The 20,109-nt window shown below is 42.6% G+C and overlaps 1 protein-coding gene across 1 annotated transcript in view; it reads left to right on the top strand.

Moving 5' to 3' along the window:
• LOC132782273 (tubulin-specific chaperone cofactor E-like protein) overlaps positions 1–20,109 on the top strand; it is a 154,653-nt gene that overhangs the window by 73,589 nt on the left and 60,955 nt on the right. The window contains exons 12-13 of the mRNA XM_060786936.2: positions 4,433–4,570; positions 8,712–8,877. Coding sequence (XP_060642919.2) covers positions 4,433–4,570; positions 8,712–8,877 — 304 coding nt within the window. The remainder of the gene's footprint in view (positions 1–4,432; positions 4,571–8,711; positions 8,878–20,109) is intronic.

Below are 20,109 nucleotides of genomic sequence, written 5' to 3'. Positions count from 1 at the left end.
GGGTTGGCTTGATGCGCCTTCTTCTTGGCACGTTTCTCTCTTTCGCCCTCTATTTGTGCCTCTTCAAATTCTGCAGCACTGCTGGTCACAGCTGACCTCCAGCTGGAGCGCTCAAAGGCCAGGGCTTCCCAGTTCTCAGTGTCTATGCCAGAGTATTTAAGGTTGGCTTTGAGCCCATCTTTAAATCTCTTTTCCTGCCCACCAACATTCTGTTTTCCATTCTTGAATTCGGAATAGAGCAACTGCTTTTGGAGACGGTGGTCGGGCATCCAGACAATGTGGCTGGTCCAGCAGAGTTGATGGCGGAGGACCATCGTTTCAATGCTGGTGGTCTTTGCTCCTTCCAGCATGCTGACATTTGTCCACCTGTCTTCCCAAGAGATTTGCAGGATTTTTTGGAAGCAGAGCTGATAAAATCGTTCCAGGAGTTGCATGTGACGTCTGTAGACAGTCCACGTCTCACAGGCATATAGCAGGGTTGGGAGGACAATAATTTTATAAACAAGCCCCTTAGTATTCCTATGGATACAACTTAAACTGCTCTGTTTTAGGCTGTGCCACAACATAGTCCAGTAACTTAATTCTGCAACTTTGTAAGTCCTCAAACACTCTCTGCTTCATTTGGAAAAATGCTGCACTCGCAGAGCTTAGGCGGTGTTGTATTTCAGTGTCAATGTTGACTTTTGTGGAGAGGTGGATGCCAAGGGAGTGGAAATGGTCAACATTTTCTAATGTTACACCATTAAGCTGTATTTCTGGCAACTATGTAGCATTTAGTTTAATGCCCACCACTTTAATGCAATCTGCAATAGTTTGGGGATCTGTAGTTTGTGCAACTTGGTAAGGAATTCCTCACCAAACTATATATTATGAGATTCCAGAAGACAGTGAAAGTTGCATCAAAGTGATTTAACTTTGCAGTACGAACAACATACAGTAGAAAAGAGTCCAAATATCTGCTGTAAACATATAATCCATGACCAGAATTTCATCTCAGCTCTGTCACATTTTGCAGAATTTTCAAAATGTTGTTTACCTTTGCAAATACCTTGTGGGTTTACTGATCCTCCATTAAAAGCCAACCACCGATGTCCCTTTCCCGGTTTCCCACCCCCCAAAAAACACGAAGCGGGAGAAATGGCCTCATAAGTTAAGATGAGTGTTTGCTTCGCTGGTGGCGAGTGTCAGATTTATCGGGTCAAATTGATCCTTGCTTTAATCAGTCCATTAAAATAAGGGAATTAAAGGCGTTTGCCAATGGCGGGGATGGAGCTGGTACATTGGGCCTGTTTTTATGGCCACTGAAATAGGAGGTTCCATAAAACACCTGTCATAGGCAGGCCATAAAAGAAAGTTACACGCCACCCAAATTGCTTTGGAATTGGGCCTTTTCCAGCTTGTGGGCAATATCCTGATCGGATGTAAATTGGAAATCCCTTGCATTTAATTCTCCGAAGCCATGCTATTTAAGCTCTGGCTGAGCAGGCGGTGCTTGGAGCGGCTGCCGTTTGATGTATCATCCGCTGGACTATTTTAATATTCTGTGATTCATATTTTGAACTTTACGTTTCATGAGCAGACTCTAAAACCGCCTTTGCCGGGTCTCCGTTTCTTGGCCTTTCCTCTCAGCCTCCCAGAGTAAAACGTCCTGGAGGCAGAAATCCAGGCAGCAGTGTTTGGGTTGCCACCTAGATATCTGAAAACTCATGGATAGTGCAGCCCTTTAGCAAAGCGAAGATAGTATTGAGCAACTATCTTCAACAGTAGTGTGCCGTCACACTAAGATGTGCTTCTCTCTTTGTCTGGACAGACCGCAGGGGTCTTTCTTTAGAAGCTTGAGATTCCCAGCAATTGAGGCTACTACAGATATTGAACACCAAAACAGAATATTTATTTCTCAAAGTCCTTGCAGACTTGGAACAGCTTGTCAAAGTTACAAACAAAACAATCAATTGGTGAAACCGTAGCGATTATCTTTCTTTCTTTTCTCTTCAATTACTGAGGTAACTCTTCCCCAAAAGGTAGAAAATATCCTGGGATCCTTTCACCCTAACCCTGAGCTGCTATGGTTAGAAAAACAGGTTTTCCCCTATCTATAGCTCAAGGTTAGCTATGGAGATGAAGATAGTATTGAGCAACTTTCTTCAACAGTAGTGTGCTGTCACACCCAGATCCTATAAAAATAAAACTAAGATGTGCTTCTCTCTTTGTCTGAACAGACTGCGGGGGTCTTTCTTTAGAAGCTTGAGATTCCCAACAATTGAGGCTACTACAGGTATTGAACACCAAAACAGAATATTTATTTCTCAAAGTCCTTGCAGACTTGGAACAGCTTGTCCAAGTTACAAACAAAACAGTCAATTAGTGAAACCATAGCGATGATCTTTCTTTCTTTTTTCTTCAGTTACTGGGGTAACTTTTCCCCAAAAGGTAGAAAATATCCTGGGATCCTTTCACCCTAACCCTGAGCCGCTATGGTTAGAAAAACAGGTTTTTCCCTATCTATAGCTCAAGGTTAGCTTTGGAGATGAAGTACTGCTCAATAATATTCAATAACTTTTCTATATCTCAATTACTATCTATAACTCAATTGCTATTCTATCTATCTATCTCAATTAGCTTCTTTATCTATATAACTCAATCACTCAATCAACTCAATCGTACTTACAATGATTTTTTCAGAGCTACCTAGCTGACCAACTAGGTAGGTTACCAACTAGATTACCTCAGTAACTGAAGAAAAAAGAAAGATCATCTCTATGGTTTCACCAATTGACTGTTTTGTTTGTAACTCTGACAAGCTGTGACAAGTCTGCAAGGACTTTGAGAAATAAATATTCTGTTTTGGTGTTCAAAACCTGTTTAAAATCCAAATCTGAAGCTTTCTTTCTCTACGCTGAAGGAGGTAGGGAGGATTCCAAAATGGAGATCTCAACCCAGGAAAAAAGGCGGTCCCTAGACCCAACGAGATACTTTTCTAAACCAGTAATTGCAGAGGGCCTGCAGTCTGGAGACTCTGATACTGTTTAACTTCCAGGATGCTGCTGAGTCTGTAGCAGCCCTGGGGAAATGCAAAAGAACACTATCCCATGCAACTAAAAGGTAATACAAACTATGCTCCTGGAAGACGGAACAAGTAGTATATCTGTTGCTGGTAAATCTTACCTTCTGACTGTCTTAATTTTGATGGGAGAATCCCAATTAGTCCTTTGCTGTCCCACATTGCAAGCCACTTCTAAAATGTCCTGGTTTCTCCAACTTTTCCCCTTTTGTCCTCTGCTCATTTCAGTTGCTGCAAGCTGAATCCAAATTACCAAAAATATTTTGCATTCAACTAATTCAGCAACAGGGAGAAGAGTTGTGCTTTTTCATTGAGCATATTATTATGGTGCAGCTAGCTGATAGATAGCTGCAATAAATCCCTACTGACCAAGAAGTCATGAGTTCAAAGACAGCCCAGGTCAGCCTCCCCGCATAAAGCGGTACCTAAATTTCCTACTTGACAGATGCAGCTGTCTTTCAGGCTGCTTAGGTCAACAGCAAGCTAGACTAATGGCAGGAAGCTCACTCAGACCCAGGCTGGCTTCGAACTCATGACTTCTTGGGCAGTAGTGATTTAATGCAGCTGGCTCCCAGCTAGCTGCGCCACAACCCGACCCATGGCAGTTAACGTGGTATCAAGTTGCATTAATGCTAGTGTAGATGTGCCCAAGTCAACATCTTCCTACAAAGGTCTTATTGCTAAATGAATCCAAAATGAAACAGGAAAGAAGTGATGACCAAAATATTCATAGCAGGTAGGTCTGGCAGCTTAGTATTTTAATGTAAGAGCTTCAAGGTTGAGTGATGTGACTTATATTATTCTACTATTTGAATACGGAAAGCACCGAAATAAGAAAAATATTTGGATGTTGGTGGGAAAACTCAGATCGGATCATCTTCCGTGCTTCTTATTCCCACACTGCCATCTATGGGAAGTATTAAATAGCCAGATGGTTAAATTGAGATATTTTCATTGAGCAATTTCTGGGAACGAAGGATCTACAGCTGGAACGGAATTTGGCAGGTGTAATGGAGGGAAGAGAAAAATACATTTGCTGTCTTGCTTTCAAAATTCAAGATTAACCTGTTAATATATTCCCCCCTGCAAGCTTTGCCAATTAAAAGGATGCCCAGATTGTGAAGGATTCATATTTTGCATGCCGAATCATGACAATTATAAAGCACCTTGGAAGGATAATCTATGCTGAAAGGTGATTTTAAAAATCCACTAAATCAATAAAAATGGATGCACATAATGAAATCCGCTGTCTTTAAGCTGGTAAACAAAATGGTGTGCAATGAAATGCTTTGGGAAATGATTCAAGCTGGAAGGAAAGGGGTTGGTCATGGTCTGGACAAATTACCTGAGCAAATATTTGTCCTTTGACAGGTGAACACTTTCCAAGCTCTTCTCGTCTCCGATGGAATGTCCTCGTTTGCCATGTTCAACTATGAAGACATCACCTGGACCACTGGGACGGCGAGTGGAGGAGACCCTCTTACTGGTCTTGGTGGCGTCATGGCCCAGGTAAGAACTTCTGAAGGTCACCTCCATGAGCTATTGACTCAATAGACCATGTTACTGCTGTTATTTCTCATTGGTTTTGGAAAATGGAAATCTCCAGAACCTTTTGGAGATTTTGTGATCTTTGGAGAGGGGTGACCTTGTTAGAAAAATTGTGCCATAACCTCTTGGTAAAAGCATGACCTGTTAAAGCATCGTAACCTTTTGGGAAAATGCTCCATTACATCACTACTGACCGAGAGGTCATGAGTTTGAAGCCAGCCCAGGTCAGAGTGAGCTTCCGGGCATTAGTCTAGCTTGCTGTCGACCTTTGCAGTCCGAAAGACAGTTGCATCTGTCAAATAGGAAATTTAGGTACCGCTTTATGCTGGGAGTCTAATTTTAACTACTTTAAGATGCCATAAAACCTACCAGCAGTGTGCAGAAGAAAGAGGAAATGCTCCATCACAGGACTCAGTGTCACAAATGGGCAGTGAAGCAGGAGCTCCCCCTGTGGCTGGAATTGAGCCAAAATCGAGCATACTCTCATGAAGCTGGAAAGCTGGAATGTTAAATTGCCTCTGTGCCTGTGTATATATGTTGTATGTTAATTGGCATTGAATGTTTGCCATGTATATGTGCATTGCAATCTGCCCTGAGTCCCTTGTGGAGTGGGAAGGGCGGAATATAAAACACTGTAAACAACAACAACAAGAACAACAACCATTATTATTATTATTATTATCATCATCATCATCATCATCATCATCATCATCATAAGTGGACAAATGCAAGATACTCCACTTAGGCAGATAAATGAAATGCAGAATGTGGGACAACGCCTGGCATTCATGCAAAGCAATTCGGTTTCTCAGCTGTTTAACTGATGTACCCAGATATGTCTTTGAACTGCTAGGGACAAAAATATGCCAATGCATAAACATATATACGAAGGTTGAATGAAAAGTAATGCCTCCACCTTCATAACACCTCAACAGATGGCAGTACTGGTATGTGGCAAGTACTGGCTTATTCAGTAGACTCTCCACTACAGTTCCATTTTGGCGGGAAGCCTTAGCATTGAAAGGTTGTGTTGTGAAAGTGCGAAGTGTGGAACCCTGCGCAGACAGTCAGTCAATGCGACTTAAGCAACGTGCAGTCATTGAATTCTTGACTGCAGAAGGTGTCACCTCAACATCTTTAAACTTACTCACCCAACAATGCACAGTACTCACATCAACACAATCACCATAAACAGCTTGCATTCTCTGATGAATCTCCTTTGAGGTGACATCATTTGAATCATCTACTCTTTTGTTGTTGGGGTTGCCGATTTCTTCCATCACTGTGCATAGAGTAGTCTGGCTGCTGTGATCATCTACTGCAGCAATGTGCCACAGTAATTTATCATAATCCAAGTAGAAAAGTCTCAGGTTTTAATTGTATACCCCCCCCCCACCACTCCCCAAGTTTTCTAGGTCAACTTATGGACTTGAATCTAGCATAGTTCTGATGGAAGTTGGTCACAGAGCCACATTAGACAACCTCGAAATTCCTAGAGAGATGTTCTCGTAGGTTAAAAAAATAATGTTTTTGTATTTGTGCCTTTTCCATTTTTGCTGGGGTCCCGGACCCCTGACCCAAGTGAATGTGGAGGGCTAATATAATTCAGGGAAGTGCACTAGTTTGTGGTCCTCAAACTACAAATCCCAGAGTTTGCAGCCACGGCAGTTAAAGTGGAATCAAACAGCCATTTCCAATAAGCAAGCACTGAGTTTATTTGCTCAATTCCATTCCGTCACGGTGCCCTTGAGATGATGAACCAGCCAGCAGATAACTAAAATGTGAAAGGCATGTGTATTTCAGACTCAGGCAGGTGCTGTAAAAGTGCTGGAACACATTAGTAGCAGTGTGAAACATTCTGCCATAAAGCTGCTGAAAGGTGCACTCAGTTTGTATCTGCACTGTGCACTTATATCACTTTCAAACTATTTAAAGGACTGTGGCTGCATCTTGTGAATCGTATAGTATGGTAGAATTATTCGCACGCTAGAGAGTTCTGGCAGAGAGTTCTAAATGACTTGCCAAACTATAAATCCTGGGATTTTATATGATGCAGACATGAATTAACAGTTTTGTAAATTCTCCAACAAGCTTAGGAATGGAGATCCGTCTTATGTCATTGTTTTATTTTTGCCATAGTTCTGGATCTGGTGACCTCTTCTTCACGAAGACAATTCCAGTGCAGGATCCATAACTCTTTGCCCCCTTTCTCAGGCTGGATCTACACTGCCATATAAAGCATTTTGAGAATGCAAATTAACAGCCTCCACAGCAAATATAAGGAACCAAATTTGGATCAATAACTGAGCTGTTTCTTTCTGTAACCTTTAGGTTAACAAAAATTAAGGATCTCATTATATCCTGGCTTTCCCCTGTTTCTACACACTTAAAAGACATTTTAAAGACGGAGCCCTACAGAGCCCATCAAATGACGTAAAACTACTTCTGATCAGTTGCCTGTTGAACTCTGTTTCTCTGTTTCAGAGAATATGCCAATGCACAAAATGGCAGTGCTTCAGAAGTGTTTTTGTGCCCCAAAATATGTCTACTCTCCCATAAAACAACTTGATTTATACTTACTTACTTACTTACTTACTTACTTGGGCGATCCCTTGTAGCCCGAGGATGATGGTTCTTCAACTGTAGTGTCTTAGCGATGGGTCCGTAGGTGGCTGTGGAGCCCTGTTCTTGATCTGCATGTTCTCCCACAGTGAGGACATTGGTTTTCAAGTGGAAGTTGGTCCTGGTCAGGGTTGGCTTGATGCAACTTCCTCTTGGCATGTTTCTCCCTTTCACTCTTTATTTGTGCCTCTTTGAATTCTGCAACACTGCTGGTCAGAGCTGACTTCTAAACTCAAAGGTCAGGGCTTCCCACTTCTCAGTGTCTATGCCACAGTTTTTAAGGTTGGCTTTAAGCCCATCTTTAAATCTCTTTTCCTGTCCACCAACATTACGTTTCCCCTTCTTGAGTTGGGAGTATAGTAACTGCTTTGGGAGAGGGTGATCAGGCATTCGGACAATGTGGCCAGTCCAGTGCAGTTGATGGCATGGGAGAATCACTTCAATGCTGGTGGTCTTTGCTTCTTCCTTCACACTGACATTTGTCTGCCTGTCTTCCCAAGAGATTTGCAGGATTTTTCGGAGGCAACGCTAATAGAATCGTTCCAGGAGTTGAGTGTGACGTCTGTAGACACTTCACGTTTCACAGTCTTGTTTTATATCATGCAACCAAGAGACAAAATGAAAAAGGCTTTGTTAAAAATAACATATTTGGTTTACTCACAACTTCATGAGTTCAGAATACACAGGTTCAAAGTTTATCAGTCAGTTACAGATGTGTTTGAGATAGTTTCTGTGTGCAGATGGACAGGACATCTTTCTTACAATCATCAGCAGGCAAGTGTTGGTTTGAGCCAGGCATCCTCAAACTGGGGCCGCCAGCTGTTTGGGCCTTCAACTCCCAGAATTCCTGACAACTGAACAAGCTCATTAGGGCTTCTGGGAGTTGGAAGTTCAAACAGCTGGAGGACCACAGTTTGAGGATTCTTGTTCTGAGCAGTCTCAAAGTCTAATAGAGTTTGATGGAGTCTATGCTCTAATGGAGTCTCGGAGTGGATCATGTGGTCTGTAGCCCCTCCCACAATTAATAATAATAATAATAATAATAATAATAATAATCTTTATTTATACGCCGCCACCATCTCCCCGATGGGGACTCAGAGAGGCTTACATGGGGCCAAGCCCAGACAACATATTACAGCAAAAGTAAAACCAAAACATAAACAACAAGCAACATCATCAAAATTACATGAGAAAAAAAATTCTAGAAACATAGAGCAAAGGAAAGTAAGCTGCATACCAGAACATACATACAATAAGTAAGCAATAGGATTATAGATAAATAAATTACTAGAGGAGGCTTGAAGAAGGTTGTAATTTCCATCTACTATCTCACCATTTCAGTTGCTTGTCAAATTGTTTCTTTCTCACCCATGCCCACTTTGTCCTGCCTTTACTTTACTATGACTTTTCATGTTCTGGACACTTTTCTTTTGTCCTATTTTGGGTATTGCAAATAATCCTAGCCTCTCCTGTCTTGTAGGCAGGCTTCAATGGAGGAAACAGCAGCAACTATTTCAGCATCCCAGGCTCCAGGACTGCTGACATAGTCAACATCGAAGACACGACCAACGTCAATGTGCCAGGCCGATGGGTATTCAAAGTCGATGGGAGAGAAATTGACCCAGCGAATGGATGTAGTTTTAGAGGTAAGCAGCCATAGATATTTAAGAGCAGTTTCAAAATGCTTTAAAAAATCCCTGGAGGAATTATGGGTATTGTAGTTCTGGGTAGGAAATGACAAGCTATGTGTGTTTTGTAGCACAGCAGTGTATTTTTCTTACAGGAGATTAATCACTAGTATAATACAACCTCTATATTCATGGGGGATATCTCATTGGATTTTGCATGGACATGCAGAACTATAGATAATAATGAACCCCACTGAAATGGCCCAATAACACCATAGTGTCTCACTGGAGGTCCTAGAGATGGCACATTTTGTTAGACACGGATATCTGAAGCTGTGGTTACAACAAGGTTCATATTGTAATTATAATGAGAGCAAAGTACTTCACCATCCTTATCTTCCTTGACAACAACACACAAATGGAATGGAGGCATTCCTTCCCCATTAAAAACAGGTCCGCATTAGCACAGTGTTCTCCTGCTTCCATTCTTATCTGTGGCAGGCAAAGCAATTAACAGATTCCTCAAGAGCCGTTGCCTTTGTCTCTTGAAGCAACACCAAAAAAAGAATCCGGTGACACTTTGATAAATATATTGCGGGATGTGTTTTCATGGGGTCGTAAAGGCATGAAGTAGTCTTCCAAGCTGGAAAATCTACAGGCTCATTGGTGTTTTTTGAGTGTGTCGGGAGCGACTTGCGAAACTGCATGTTGCTTCTGGTGTGAGAGAATTGGCCGTCTGCAAGGACATTCCCAGGGGATGCCCGGACCATCCTGTGGGAGGATTCTCTCATGTTCCCACATGGGAAGCTGAAGCTGACAGACGGGAGCTCACCCCACTCTCTGTATTCAAACCACTGACCTTTTGCTGGCACAAGGGTTAAAACCATTGCACCACCAGGCGCCCATACGTTCATTGGTGCCAAGAGGGAAAAGGGCTATTTTTGGAATCCTTCACCAAGAACGACAGAGTCTCTCTATCCGCAGTCATTAATCTAGTCTGAACCTCAGAGCCCGGAACCAAATCTGGTTATCTGAGTCCCAATCCGATATACTAGTGTAGGGGAATCCCGCTGGTATTCCCAAATCTTACCAACAACCGGGTCCTTGGCTAAGCCGCTTTGGATGAAGCAGAGTCCAAACAAGTTAGGGCAAAACGCGGTTTATTTATACTGCGCAATAGGAAGATGGACAAGCAGCATAGCACACTGTATGCCAGTACAAGATTGTCCGCCTCAACCTGGGATGAACGTCTGACATATATACCCTACTTGTTGACAATTTTCAAAGTTCCCCTTTTCCCTTATTTGACATAGCATTAAGCCAGTGGTTCTCAACCTGGGGGTTGGGACCCCTAGAGGGGTCGCGAGGGGGTGTCAGAGGGGTCGCCAAAGACCCTCACAGACATTATTTTCTGTTGGTCGTGGGAGTCCTGTGTGGGAAGTTTGGCCTAATTCTATCGTTGGTGGACTTCAGAATGCTCTTTGGTTGTAGGTGAACTATAAATCCCAGCAACCACAACTCCCAATAACGATTCATAACAGTAGCAAAATTGCAATTATGAAGTAGCAATGAAAATAATTTAATGGCTGGGGGTCACCACAACATGAGGAACTGTATTAAGGGGTCGCAGCATTAGGAACGTTGAGAACCACTGCATTAAGCAAACATTTCCTTTAGCATAAACAACTCAGTACCCCTGTGGTCGATCCTGCGGTCAGTTGTTGTTCCAAGAGGCCCCTAAGGTAACCATTATCTTGTGGTCGGCCAGTTCCAGACAACTATGGGGCAATATGTACCTTTGTGGTCAAACAGTTAGCTATGCTGGAGGAAGCTGTCTTGGTCAACCATCCAGTTACCAAGTACCAAGCACAGCACTTTGCTCCAGGCCTCTTGCAATGTTCCTTATGCAGCCAACAAGTCTGAAGCACCCCAGAGACCCCTAAATATGGCTTATGTCCCCCTCACTAGGTGTTTTCAATGGGCTATACCTCCTTTTCTCAATAGTTCGATGGTTTTCCAGCACCAGGTTTCCAATTATCCAAGGTGCCGAACCATATCTCAACCCTCCTAATGCCGTGACCTCTTAATACAGTTCCTCATGTTGTTGTGACCCCCAACCATAAAGTTATTTTTGTTGCTACTTCATAACTATACTTTTGCTACTGTTATGAATCGTAACATAAATATCTGATATGCAGTATGTATTTTCATCCATTGGACCAAATTTGGCACAAATACCTGATATATGAATACTGGGGGGGGGGGGGGGGTCACATATGTGATTTGGGAGTTGTAGTTGCTGGGATTTATAGTTTACCTACAATCAAAGAGCATTCTGAACTTCACCAGTGATAGAACTGAACCAAACTTGACACACAGAACTCACATGACCAACAGAAAATACTGGAAAGGTTTGGTGGGCATTGACCTTGGGTTTTGGAGTTGTAGTTCACCTACATCCATGGATTTAAACAATGATGGCTCTGGACTAAACTTGGAACGAATACTCAGTATGCTAGAATGTGAACACTGGTGGAGTTTGGGGGAAATATACCTTGTTATTTGGGAGTTGCCATTGCTGGGATTTATAGTTCACCTACAATCATAGAGCATTCTGAACTCCACTAACAATGGAATGAAACCAAACTTGGCACACAGAACTCCCATGACCAACAGAAAATACTGGAAGGGTTTGGTAGGCATTGACCTTGAGTTTTGGAGTTGTAGTTCACTTACATCCAGACAGCACTGTGGACTCAAACAATGATGGATCTGGACCAAACTTGGCACTAATACTCAATATGCTCAAATGTGAACATCGATAGAGTTTGGGGGAAATAGGCATTGACATTTGGGAGTTGTAGTTCCTGGGATTTATAGTTCACCTACAATCAAAGAGCATTCTGGACCTCGCCAAGGATAGAATAGGGCAATAGGATTTGTGCCTCGCATTTCACCCATCATTTCCATTACCCAAGCTATGCCCATGCAATGTGCCACTAAGAGAATCCATTAAAAAAAGAGAAAGAACACAATGTCTTGTCTTCCATTACTGCCCACCTAATAAGTTAAGGGCCTCTTGTGTTAGGCTTTTAAAACACCAGCGGTGATAGGGATCCTATTAATCTTATCTTTACAAATGCAACACTCTGCTGATAAGAAGCCAGCTTGCTTGCTGCTGCTGCGTTGGAAATGCCACCGCAATAAAAAGATTCGACGCCTGATCACAGTTTTCTCAGCTCCTGAATTATGGATCTTAGGCACGTCTCGGGCCTCCCTGTTCCAATTTTAGTATAAAATGTTTGTGCGAGACTCGATGTAACGGGAAGCGGAGCTATTGCTGTGATCCCTTTGGGACTCGACTGCATAGAGATTATAGCATTAGTGGTTCAGAAATGGAGAGATTCCTTTTTCTTACGAGAGAGGTCTGTTCTCCTCTTAAGAACAGAATCATGGAGTTGGAAGAGACCACAAAGGCCATGCAGTCCAACCCCATTCAGCCATGCAGGAACGATACAAGCGATGGAGATTCCATCACAATATTTCCAATGATGGAGATTCCATCCCAATCCAAAGCAGCGTGTTCCACCACCAAACAGCTCTTACCATCGGAAATTCTTCCTAAAGTTGAGGTGGAATCTGTTTTCCTGTAGTTTGGATCTATTGTGTCCTGGTGTCCTTCAGATATGACCATTATTTCTCCTCTTAGAATCATAGAGTTGGAAGAGATCTCAAGGGCCATCCAGTCCAACCTGTGCCGTCGCACCTGGGGGCTATAACTCTTAGTGAAAGAGACATAGATGTGACATCTTTTCCCCAGGGGATTTCTTCTTGCCTTCCTTTAGAGAACTGGAACTCCCAAGGACCAAAACACTGTAGATAACTCAAAATAGGTTTTATTGTTCACAAAGAGTTATCCCTTGAAGGCAATAAACTGGAAGGAAATATACATTACAGTCTCTGGTTGTCTTGGGTCCAAGGAGATTTCGCAGCTGAGAAGCTTTTCCTGTTCCCTCTTTTCTCAATGGCTGTGAAGGTCGGAAAAAAACACAACCCCCAGTCCAATGGCCTACGTTGAAGGCACAGAGTCTTCCTTTTGATGCCAAAGGACCGGTTTGAAGGTGCTTGGGTCTCCTCAACATTGATCTGGACATGAAGCATGAGTCCCAAGGGTAAAAACCTTAGAATTGGTGATGAGAGGTAACTTAATTAAGGGCTTTAGAGCCAAGTCTCTTTCTCACGTCTATCTGATAGAAAGTTTGATGGTAGAATGGAAAAGGAAAAGCTCTGCCTTCCTCCAGGGAGCCAAGCAATTGAGCTGAGGAAGCAATATAACTGGTGCAAGCAATATTGATTGACAGCTATAAATAAACAATCAATCCAACTATACATTTACAAACTAGGCAAGTTTGGGCATGTTATACAGTTTAAACCTTTGCACTTTAAAGTTCTATACACAGGTGGCGCCACTCGTGCCGTCACACAACCCCTGCCAAGAAGCAGAAAAATTGCATTCAAAGCTCACCCTTAACCTTCTCTTCTCCAAGCAAATAATACTCGACTCACCGGACTGATCTTCAGAGGGATTCATTGTTTCCAGACCATTGATCATTCAATCACCTTCCTCTGGACACCTTATGTCTTGTTAATATCCTTCCATTATGGCAGCGTTTCTCAACCTGAGGGTCGGGACCCCTGGGGAGGTTATGAGGGGTCCACAAACCCTCAGAAAACAGCATTTTTCTGTTGGTCGTGGGATTTCTGTGTGGGAAGTTTGGTCCCAATTCTATCGTTGGTGGGGTTCAAGGAGCTCTTTGATTGTAGGTGAACTATAAATCCCAGGAACTACAACTCCCAAATATCAAAGCTTATTTTCCCCAAACTACACCAGTGTTCACATTTGGGCATATTGAGGATTCGTGCTAAGTTTGGTCCAGATCCATCATTGTTTGAGTCCACAGTGCTGTCTTGATGTTGGTGAACTACAACTTCAAAACTTAAGGTCAATGCCCACCAAACCCTTCTTGTGTTTTCTGTTGGTCATGGGAGTCCTGTGTGCCAAGTCTGGTTCAGTTTCATTGTTGGTGGAGTTCAGAATACTCTTTGATTGTAGGTGAACTATAAATCCCAGCAAATACAACTCCCAAATGTCAAGGTCTATTTTCCCCAAACTCCATCTGTGTTCACATTTGGGCATATTAAGTATTTGTGCCAAGTTTGGTCCAGATCCATCATTGTTTGAGTCCACAGTGCTCTCTGGATGTAGGTGAACTACAATTCCAAAACTCAATGCCCACCAAACCCTTCCAGTATTTTCTGTTGGTCATGGGAGTTCAGTGTGCCAAGTTTGGTTCAGTTCTATCACTGGTGAAGTTCAGAATGCTCTTTGATTGTAGGTAAACTATAAATCCCAGCAACTACAACTCCCAAATGACAAAATCACCCCCCCCCCCATCCCACCAGTATTCAGATTTGGGCATATTGGATATTTATTCCAAATTTGGTCCAGTGAATGAAAATATTTCTTGCATTTGTGATATTTACATTACAATTCATAACAGTAGCAAACTTACAGTTATGAAGCAGCAATGAAAAAAATGGTTGGGGGTCACCACAACATGGGGAACTGAGTTAAGGGGTCGTGGCATTAGGAGGCTTGAGAAACACTGTCTTATGGATTGAGGAAGTTACTTTTTTGGACAACACCTATCCCCAAGTTAGTCAGCATCACAAGGACTTGCTCAATGACATCATTGCATTCCCATTTTTTTAAATCTTGAGATGTCAGGTAAAGGGAGGCAGCTCCAGGCAACGATAGATAACGATTAAAATTCAGATGTGCCAAATGTTTTACTCGTCTACTTTTGGGATTATGAAACAGTGGTAATTAGACATCAAAGAACATTAAGAAGGAGAAATCAAGATATACCCTGTTGGATTACGAGTGGCTTCCCACTGTGTTAGCCCCCTTTTTGGAGGAAATGAAAACTTGTTCAATTAAGAGTCTGTCTTCTCCAGCAGAGTTTGCAAGAGAAAGTGCCGCACCTCTTGTGTTCCTCCAAGACTCGCTTCACCAAATAAGGCAAAGAGGCAGCATTTGAATTACACAACTACAACTTTACTAGTTAATTTGAAATGTACAGTACAACTCCTTCATCTGCAGGAAATGTGTTCCCAAATTTACTACGGAAACAGGAAACCACAGATGAGAGCACACTCTATTGAATCTGTGGATATCCCACTTAAGTGTTACTCCAAACCAATGGTTCCCGACCTTTTTTGACCAGGGACCACTCTCTCAACATTACCACCAAAAGGGTTACGAATCAGTTTAGATTTGGTTTAGTGATTTGGGGTGCTGATTCAGAAAATTGCATTGGATATTTATTTAAATATCCACCATGTCAGACTACACAGAGAAGCCATTGAAATCCACAAGCATGTGGACAATTTCAACAGAAAGGAAGAAATCATGAAAATGAACAAAATCTGGCTACCAGTATTAAAAAAACTCAAAAATTACAACAGCAAAACAACAGAGAGTAAACAATCAGGAACATCAAATCACTCTCAGCAAAAGATTTCCCCCAGGCACTTCCAAGCCATTAAATGCTAATCAAGGTAGTCAGTTGAAACATTCACACCTAGCTCCAGCAGACAAAAGTCCATTGTCCCACCCTGTTCATTCTACAGATCTATAAACCCATTTTCCTACTTCTAAAAGATCTCACTACCTCTGAGGATGCTTGCCATAGATGCAGGCAAAACATCAGGAGAAAATGCCTCAAGAACATGGCCATATAGCCCAGAAAAACCTACAACAACCGATATTTTATTTATTTATTTATTTATTTATTTGCAGTATTTATTTATTTATTTATTTGCAGTATTTATATTCCACCCTTCTCACCCCGCAGGGGACTCAGGGCAGATTACAATGTACATATACATGACAAACATTCAATGCCATAGACACACAACATATATAGACAGACACTCAGAGGCTATTTAACATTCCAGCTTCTGGCCACCAGGGGAGCTGTCAATTTACCGTCCGTTTGTGACACTGATGAAGTACTTCCTCATTCTTTGCATACTTCCTGGAGATTTTTATGGCCTCTTAAATCAGTTAAATTAGCCTCCCTACATAAGTGCTACCTAACTTTCCTAATTGACAGATGCAACTGTCTTTTGGGCTGCAAAGGTTGATAACAGGCTACACAATTTTGGTCGGAAGCTCACTCTGACCTGGGCTGGCTTTGAACTCATGACCTTTCGGTCAGTAGTGATCTTAATGCAACTGACTCCCAGCCACCTGCGCCACAGTCCTGAATAGACCACATCAGCTCTAGTTTCTGATACAGAACATATGCCATCCAGTAGTTGCCATCTGCTTGCCCACATAAAACCATATTTATTTTTGTTGTGTATATTTAATACAACAAAGAGGGACAACCAAGGGCAAGATGGATGGATGGCATCCTTGAAGTGACTGGATTGACCTTGAAGGAGCTGGGGGTGGTGATGGCTGACAGGGAGCTCTGGTGTGGGCTGGTCCATGAGGTCATGAAGAGTTGGAGACGACTGAACAAATGAACAACAACAACAACATATTTAATAAGCTTCAGCACTATAAGAGGGTTTTGCAAGACCAGTCGGTCTCGTTGCAACAGTGTAGTAACGGTGAATCTGTGGATCTTATTTTAATTCTTGCAGACCATGTTTTAGTTTTTTGCAGCCCACGGACCACAGGTTGGATGGGAACCACTGTGGTTCTCAACCTGGAGTCCCCAGATGTTTTTGGCCTTCAACTCCCAGAAATCTTAACAACTAGTAAACTGACTGGGATTTCTGGGAGTTGTAGGCAAAAAAACATCCTGGGGAGATATCCAATCTAGGAATTTGCTATGTCCTCCAGTGCACCTTTATGGTAACTTCTGACATAAGTATGTCATAGAATTAATGGGAGAATTCCTAGAGAGAACATATTTTGCCAGATGTGGGTTGGTGATACCATAAGTACTGGTGACAGAGGTATGGTGGAACGTATTTATTTATTTACCGCATTTGTATTCTGCCTTTCTCAGCCAGAGGCAACTCAAGGCGGTTCACAGCGATTCGATGCCATAACAAATATCAAAATACAGTTAAAACAATTATAAAAACAATTCAACATTTAAATTGTAATATAAAAAGCAAATATATCTGTAAAAACAAGATCCTCGGCATCTCCTTACTCAAATCGTTGTCCAGTTGCATCATCAGTCATTCCATATATTCCTTTACATCTAATTATGCTCCAGTAGAAAAAGCTTGCTCGAAGAGCCATGTCTTAACCATTTTGCAGAATGTTGAGGGAGGGAATCTGTTCAAATGTACACGTAGAGATTGTTTAAAACCTGACTAACTAAAGAGAAGTTTCAAATCAAGGAGGAGCTCAACCCAGCTGGAGGTCACCATCCTGAAAGATGAAGGATGGAGGGAGAGAGAAACAGATGAAAAGAGGGAGGAGTCTTTATACAGCTTGAAATACTTGGATATCTCTGTGGTCAATTGACTGGTTGCTTAGAGACATCGACACATTGATAACCATACATTCATTTAGATTGTTTAAATTCTCCCCTTTAGTCAAAGTCTTTGTAGATATCTATATTCTTCCCTTTAGCCAAATATTATCCAAGGAAGCATATAAATCATTAATGTGACAGTTCCCTGCCCTCAAATTTACAATCTAAATAACACAAGACACACAAGAAAAAGGGGGAGGTGGCAGTAGAGAAAGACATTAAGTTCAGCAGATGCTGGCTGCTCTTTCCTCTTCCAAAAGCCAAACAATGATAAATGGAAAATGGAGGGCAGGCTCTCAGTAGTTGCTGAGCAAGACACTATGGACCTGGGTCTGGCTGCTCTTCTCTCCTTTAGAGTGCAGAGCAATGGAAGCTGGAACATGGAGAGAGGGCCTGACTGTTCTTCTCTCCCTCAGAGGCCAAAGCAATGATAGTTGGAACAAGAAGATGATTTCCCATCAGTTATTGGGTCAAGGCATGATAGAACTGTGCCTCTCTCCTTTAGAGGCCAGTGGGAGAAGGAGGGATGATTTCTCATCAGTTATTGGAGCTGTGCCTAGCTGCTCTTCTCTCCCTTAGAGTCCAAAGCAATGGAAGTTGGGAGGCCTTCTCACCAGCTATTGGGCTAAGGTACAATGGACCTCTGCTTGGCTGCTCTTCTCTCCCTCAGAGTCCAAAGCAATGGTTGTTGGGGAACCCTTCTCATCAGCTATTGGGCCAAGGCATGATGGAGCTGTGCCTGGCTGCTCTTCTCTCTTTTAGAGTCCAAAGCAATGGAAACTTGGGAGCTCTTCTCGCCATTGAGCCAAGATATGATGGAGCTATACCTGGCTGCTCTTCTCTCCTTTAGAGTCCAGAGAAGCCTTTCTCACCCATCCAACTTTGGGCCAAGGTACAATGGAGATGTGCCTGGCTGCTCCTCTCTATGTTAGAGGACAAAGCAATAGCAGTTGGAACATGAAGGTAGGGCTTCTCAGGAATCACTATGGAGATGTGCCTGGCTACTCTTCTCTTCTTTAGAATCCAAAGCAATGGCAGTTGGTTGGAGAGCCCTTCTCATCAGACATTGGGTCAAGGTACAATTGACCTCTGCTTGGCTGCTCTTCTCTCACTTAGAGCCCAAAGCAAAGGAAATTGGGGGGCCCTACTCAGCAACCATTGGGACAAGGTATGATGGAGCCATACCTGGCTGCTCTTCTCTCCTTTAGAGTCCAGGGAAACCTTTCTCACTCATCCAACTTTGAGCCAAGGTACAATGGAGCTGTGCCTGGCTGCTCCTCTCTGTTAGAGGACATGTTTTGGACTCTAGGGGATAGAAGAGCAGCCAGGCACAGCTCCAATAGCTGATGAGAAATCATCCCTCCTTGTCCCACTGGACTCTAAAGGAGAGAAGCACAGTTCTATCATGCCTTGACCCAATAACTGATGGGAAGTCACCTCTTCTTGTTCCAACTGTCATTGCTTTGGCCTCTGAGGGAGAGAAGAACAGCCAGGCCCTCTCTCCATGTTCCAGCTTCCATTGCTCTGCACTCTAAAGGAGAGAAGAGCAGCCAGACCCAGGTCCATATTGTCTTGCTCAGCAACTACTGAGAGCACCCCCTCCCCTCCATATTGGAACATGAAGGTAGGGCTTTTCAGGAATCATTATGGAGATGTGCCTGGCTGCTCTTCTCTCCCTCAGAGGCCATCACTATTACAATTACTGATTGAGCACATGGGGAAAGTTCTAGAGCGAAATTGTAGCAGAGAATCATGAAGGAAACCATTATACTGTCTAAAGCCCCACTGTCTTGATGGTCTGGGGAAAGGAGCTGGAGAGAGAATGTTCCAATTAGAAGTATTCTCCACCATGCCCCAATTAAAGTAAATGTGTGTGTATATATGGCATACCTCTGTGTGTATTATATCTGAATGTGTACATAAACCTTGGGTAAAATTGAGTACCACTGCGTGACTATCATTAAACATTTTGTTGCTCGGGAATCATGCTCCTTGATGTTTAATTATCACGACTTCAGAGCGTAGGAAAACGAGCCTAACTAAGCAATTGCAAATTAATGCCCCTTGAGTAGCAAACATAACTCACCCATTGTTATTAGAATTCAGTTAACAGCAGTAACACCGCATTTGAGATGTAATTCACGCTGCACGGATTTAGTAATTTGTAGGTGCCAGCTGCCTTCACTGCAGCTTAATTGTGGTCAATGCACTGTGATTTGAACATGCTTCGTTTTCCTCCTCTTGCGCTGGAGAACGCAGGAGTGGCGTGCCTGAGAAAACACAGCAGGCTTTGAGATTCAATCTTGCATTATATGCCCGTGAAGGGTTTTTTGATTATTTTAAAAGTGCTGATGGACAATTCTGCAAGAAAGTCGCATACTTATATGGTTATATTTGTAACTTAGTGGTAGAGGTTGGGTATTTTTTGTTCTGACTTTGGACAAGTCGTACTTTTTTGTCCTCAGAGGAAAGCAGAGTCTAAACCAGGCATCTCCAAACTGTGGCCCTCCAGCTGTTTGGGATTTCAGCTCCCAGAATTCCTGGCAATTGAACAAGCTTGTTAAGACTTCTGGGATTGGAGGCCCAAACATCTGGAGGGCCGCAGTTTGAGGATGTCTGGTCTAAACCCCTCTGAGCACAGCTTGCCAAGGAAACCCAATGATGGGTTCACATTAGGGTCATG

This window comes from Anolis sagrei, chromosome 7 (assembly GCF_037176765.1).
Source record: "Anolis sagrei isolate rAnoSag1 chromosome 7, rAnoSag1.mat, whole genome shotgun sequence".
Lineage (NCBI taxonomy): Eukaryota > Metazoa > Chordata > Lepidosauria > Squamata > Dactyloidae > Anolis > Anolis sagrei.
Note: the sequence above shows the minus strand (reverse complement) of the source record. Positions and strands in the feature narration are given on the sequence as shown.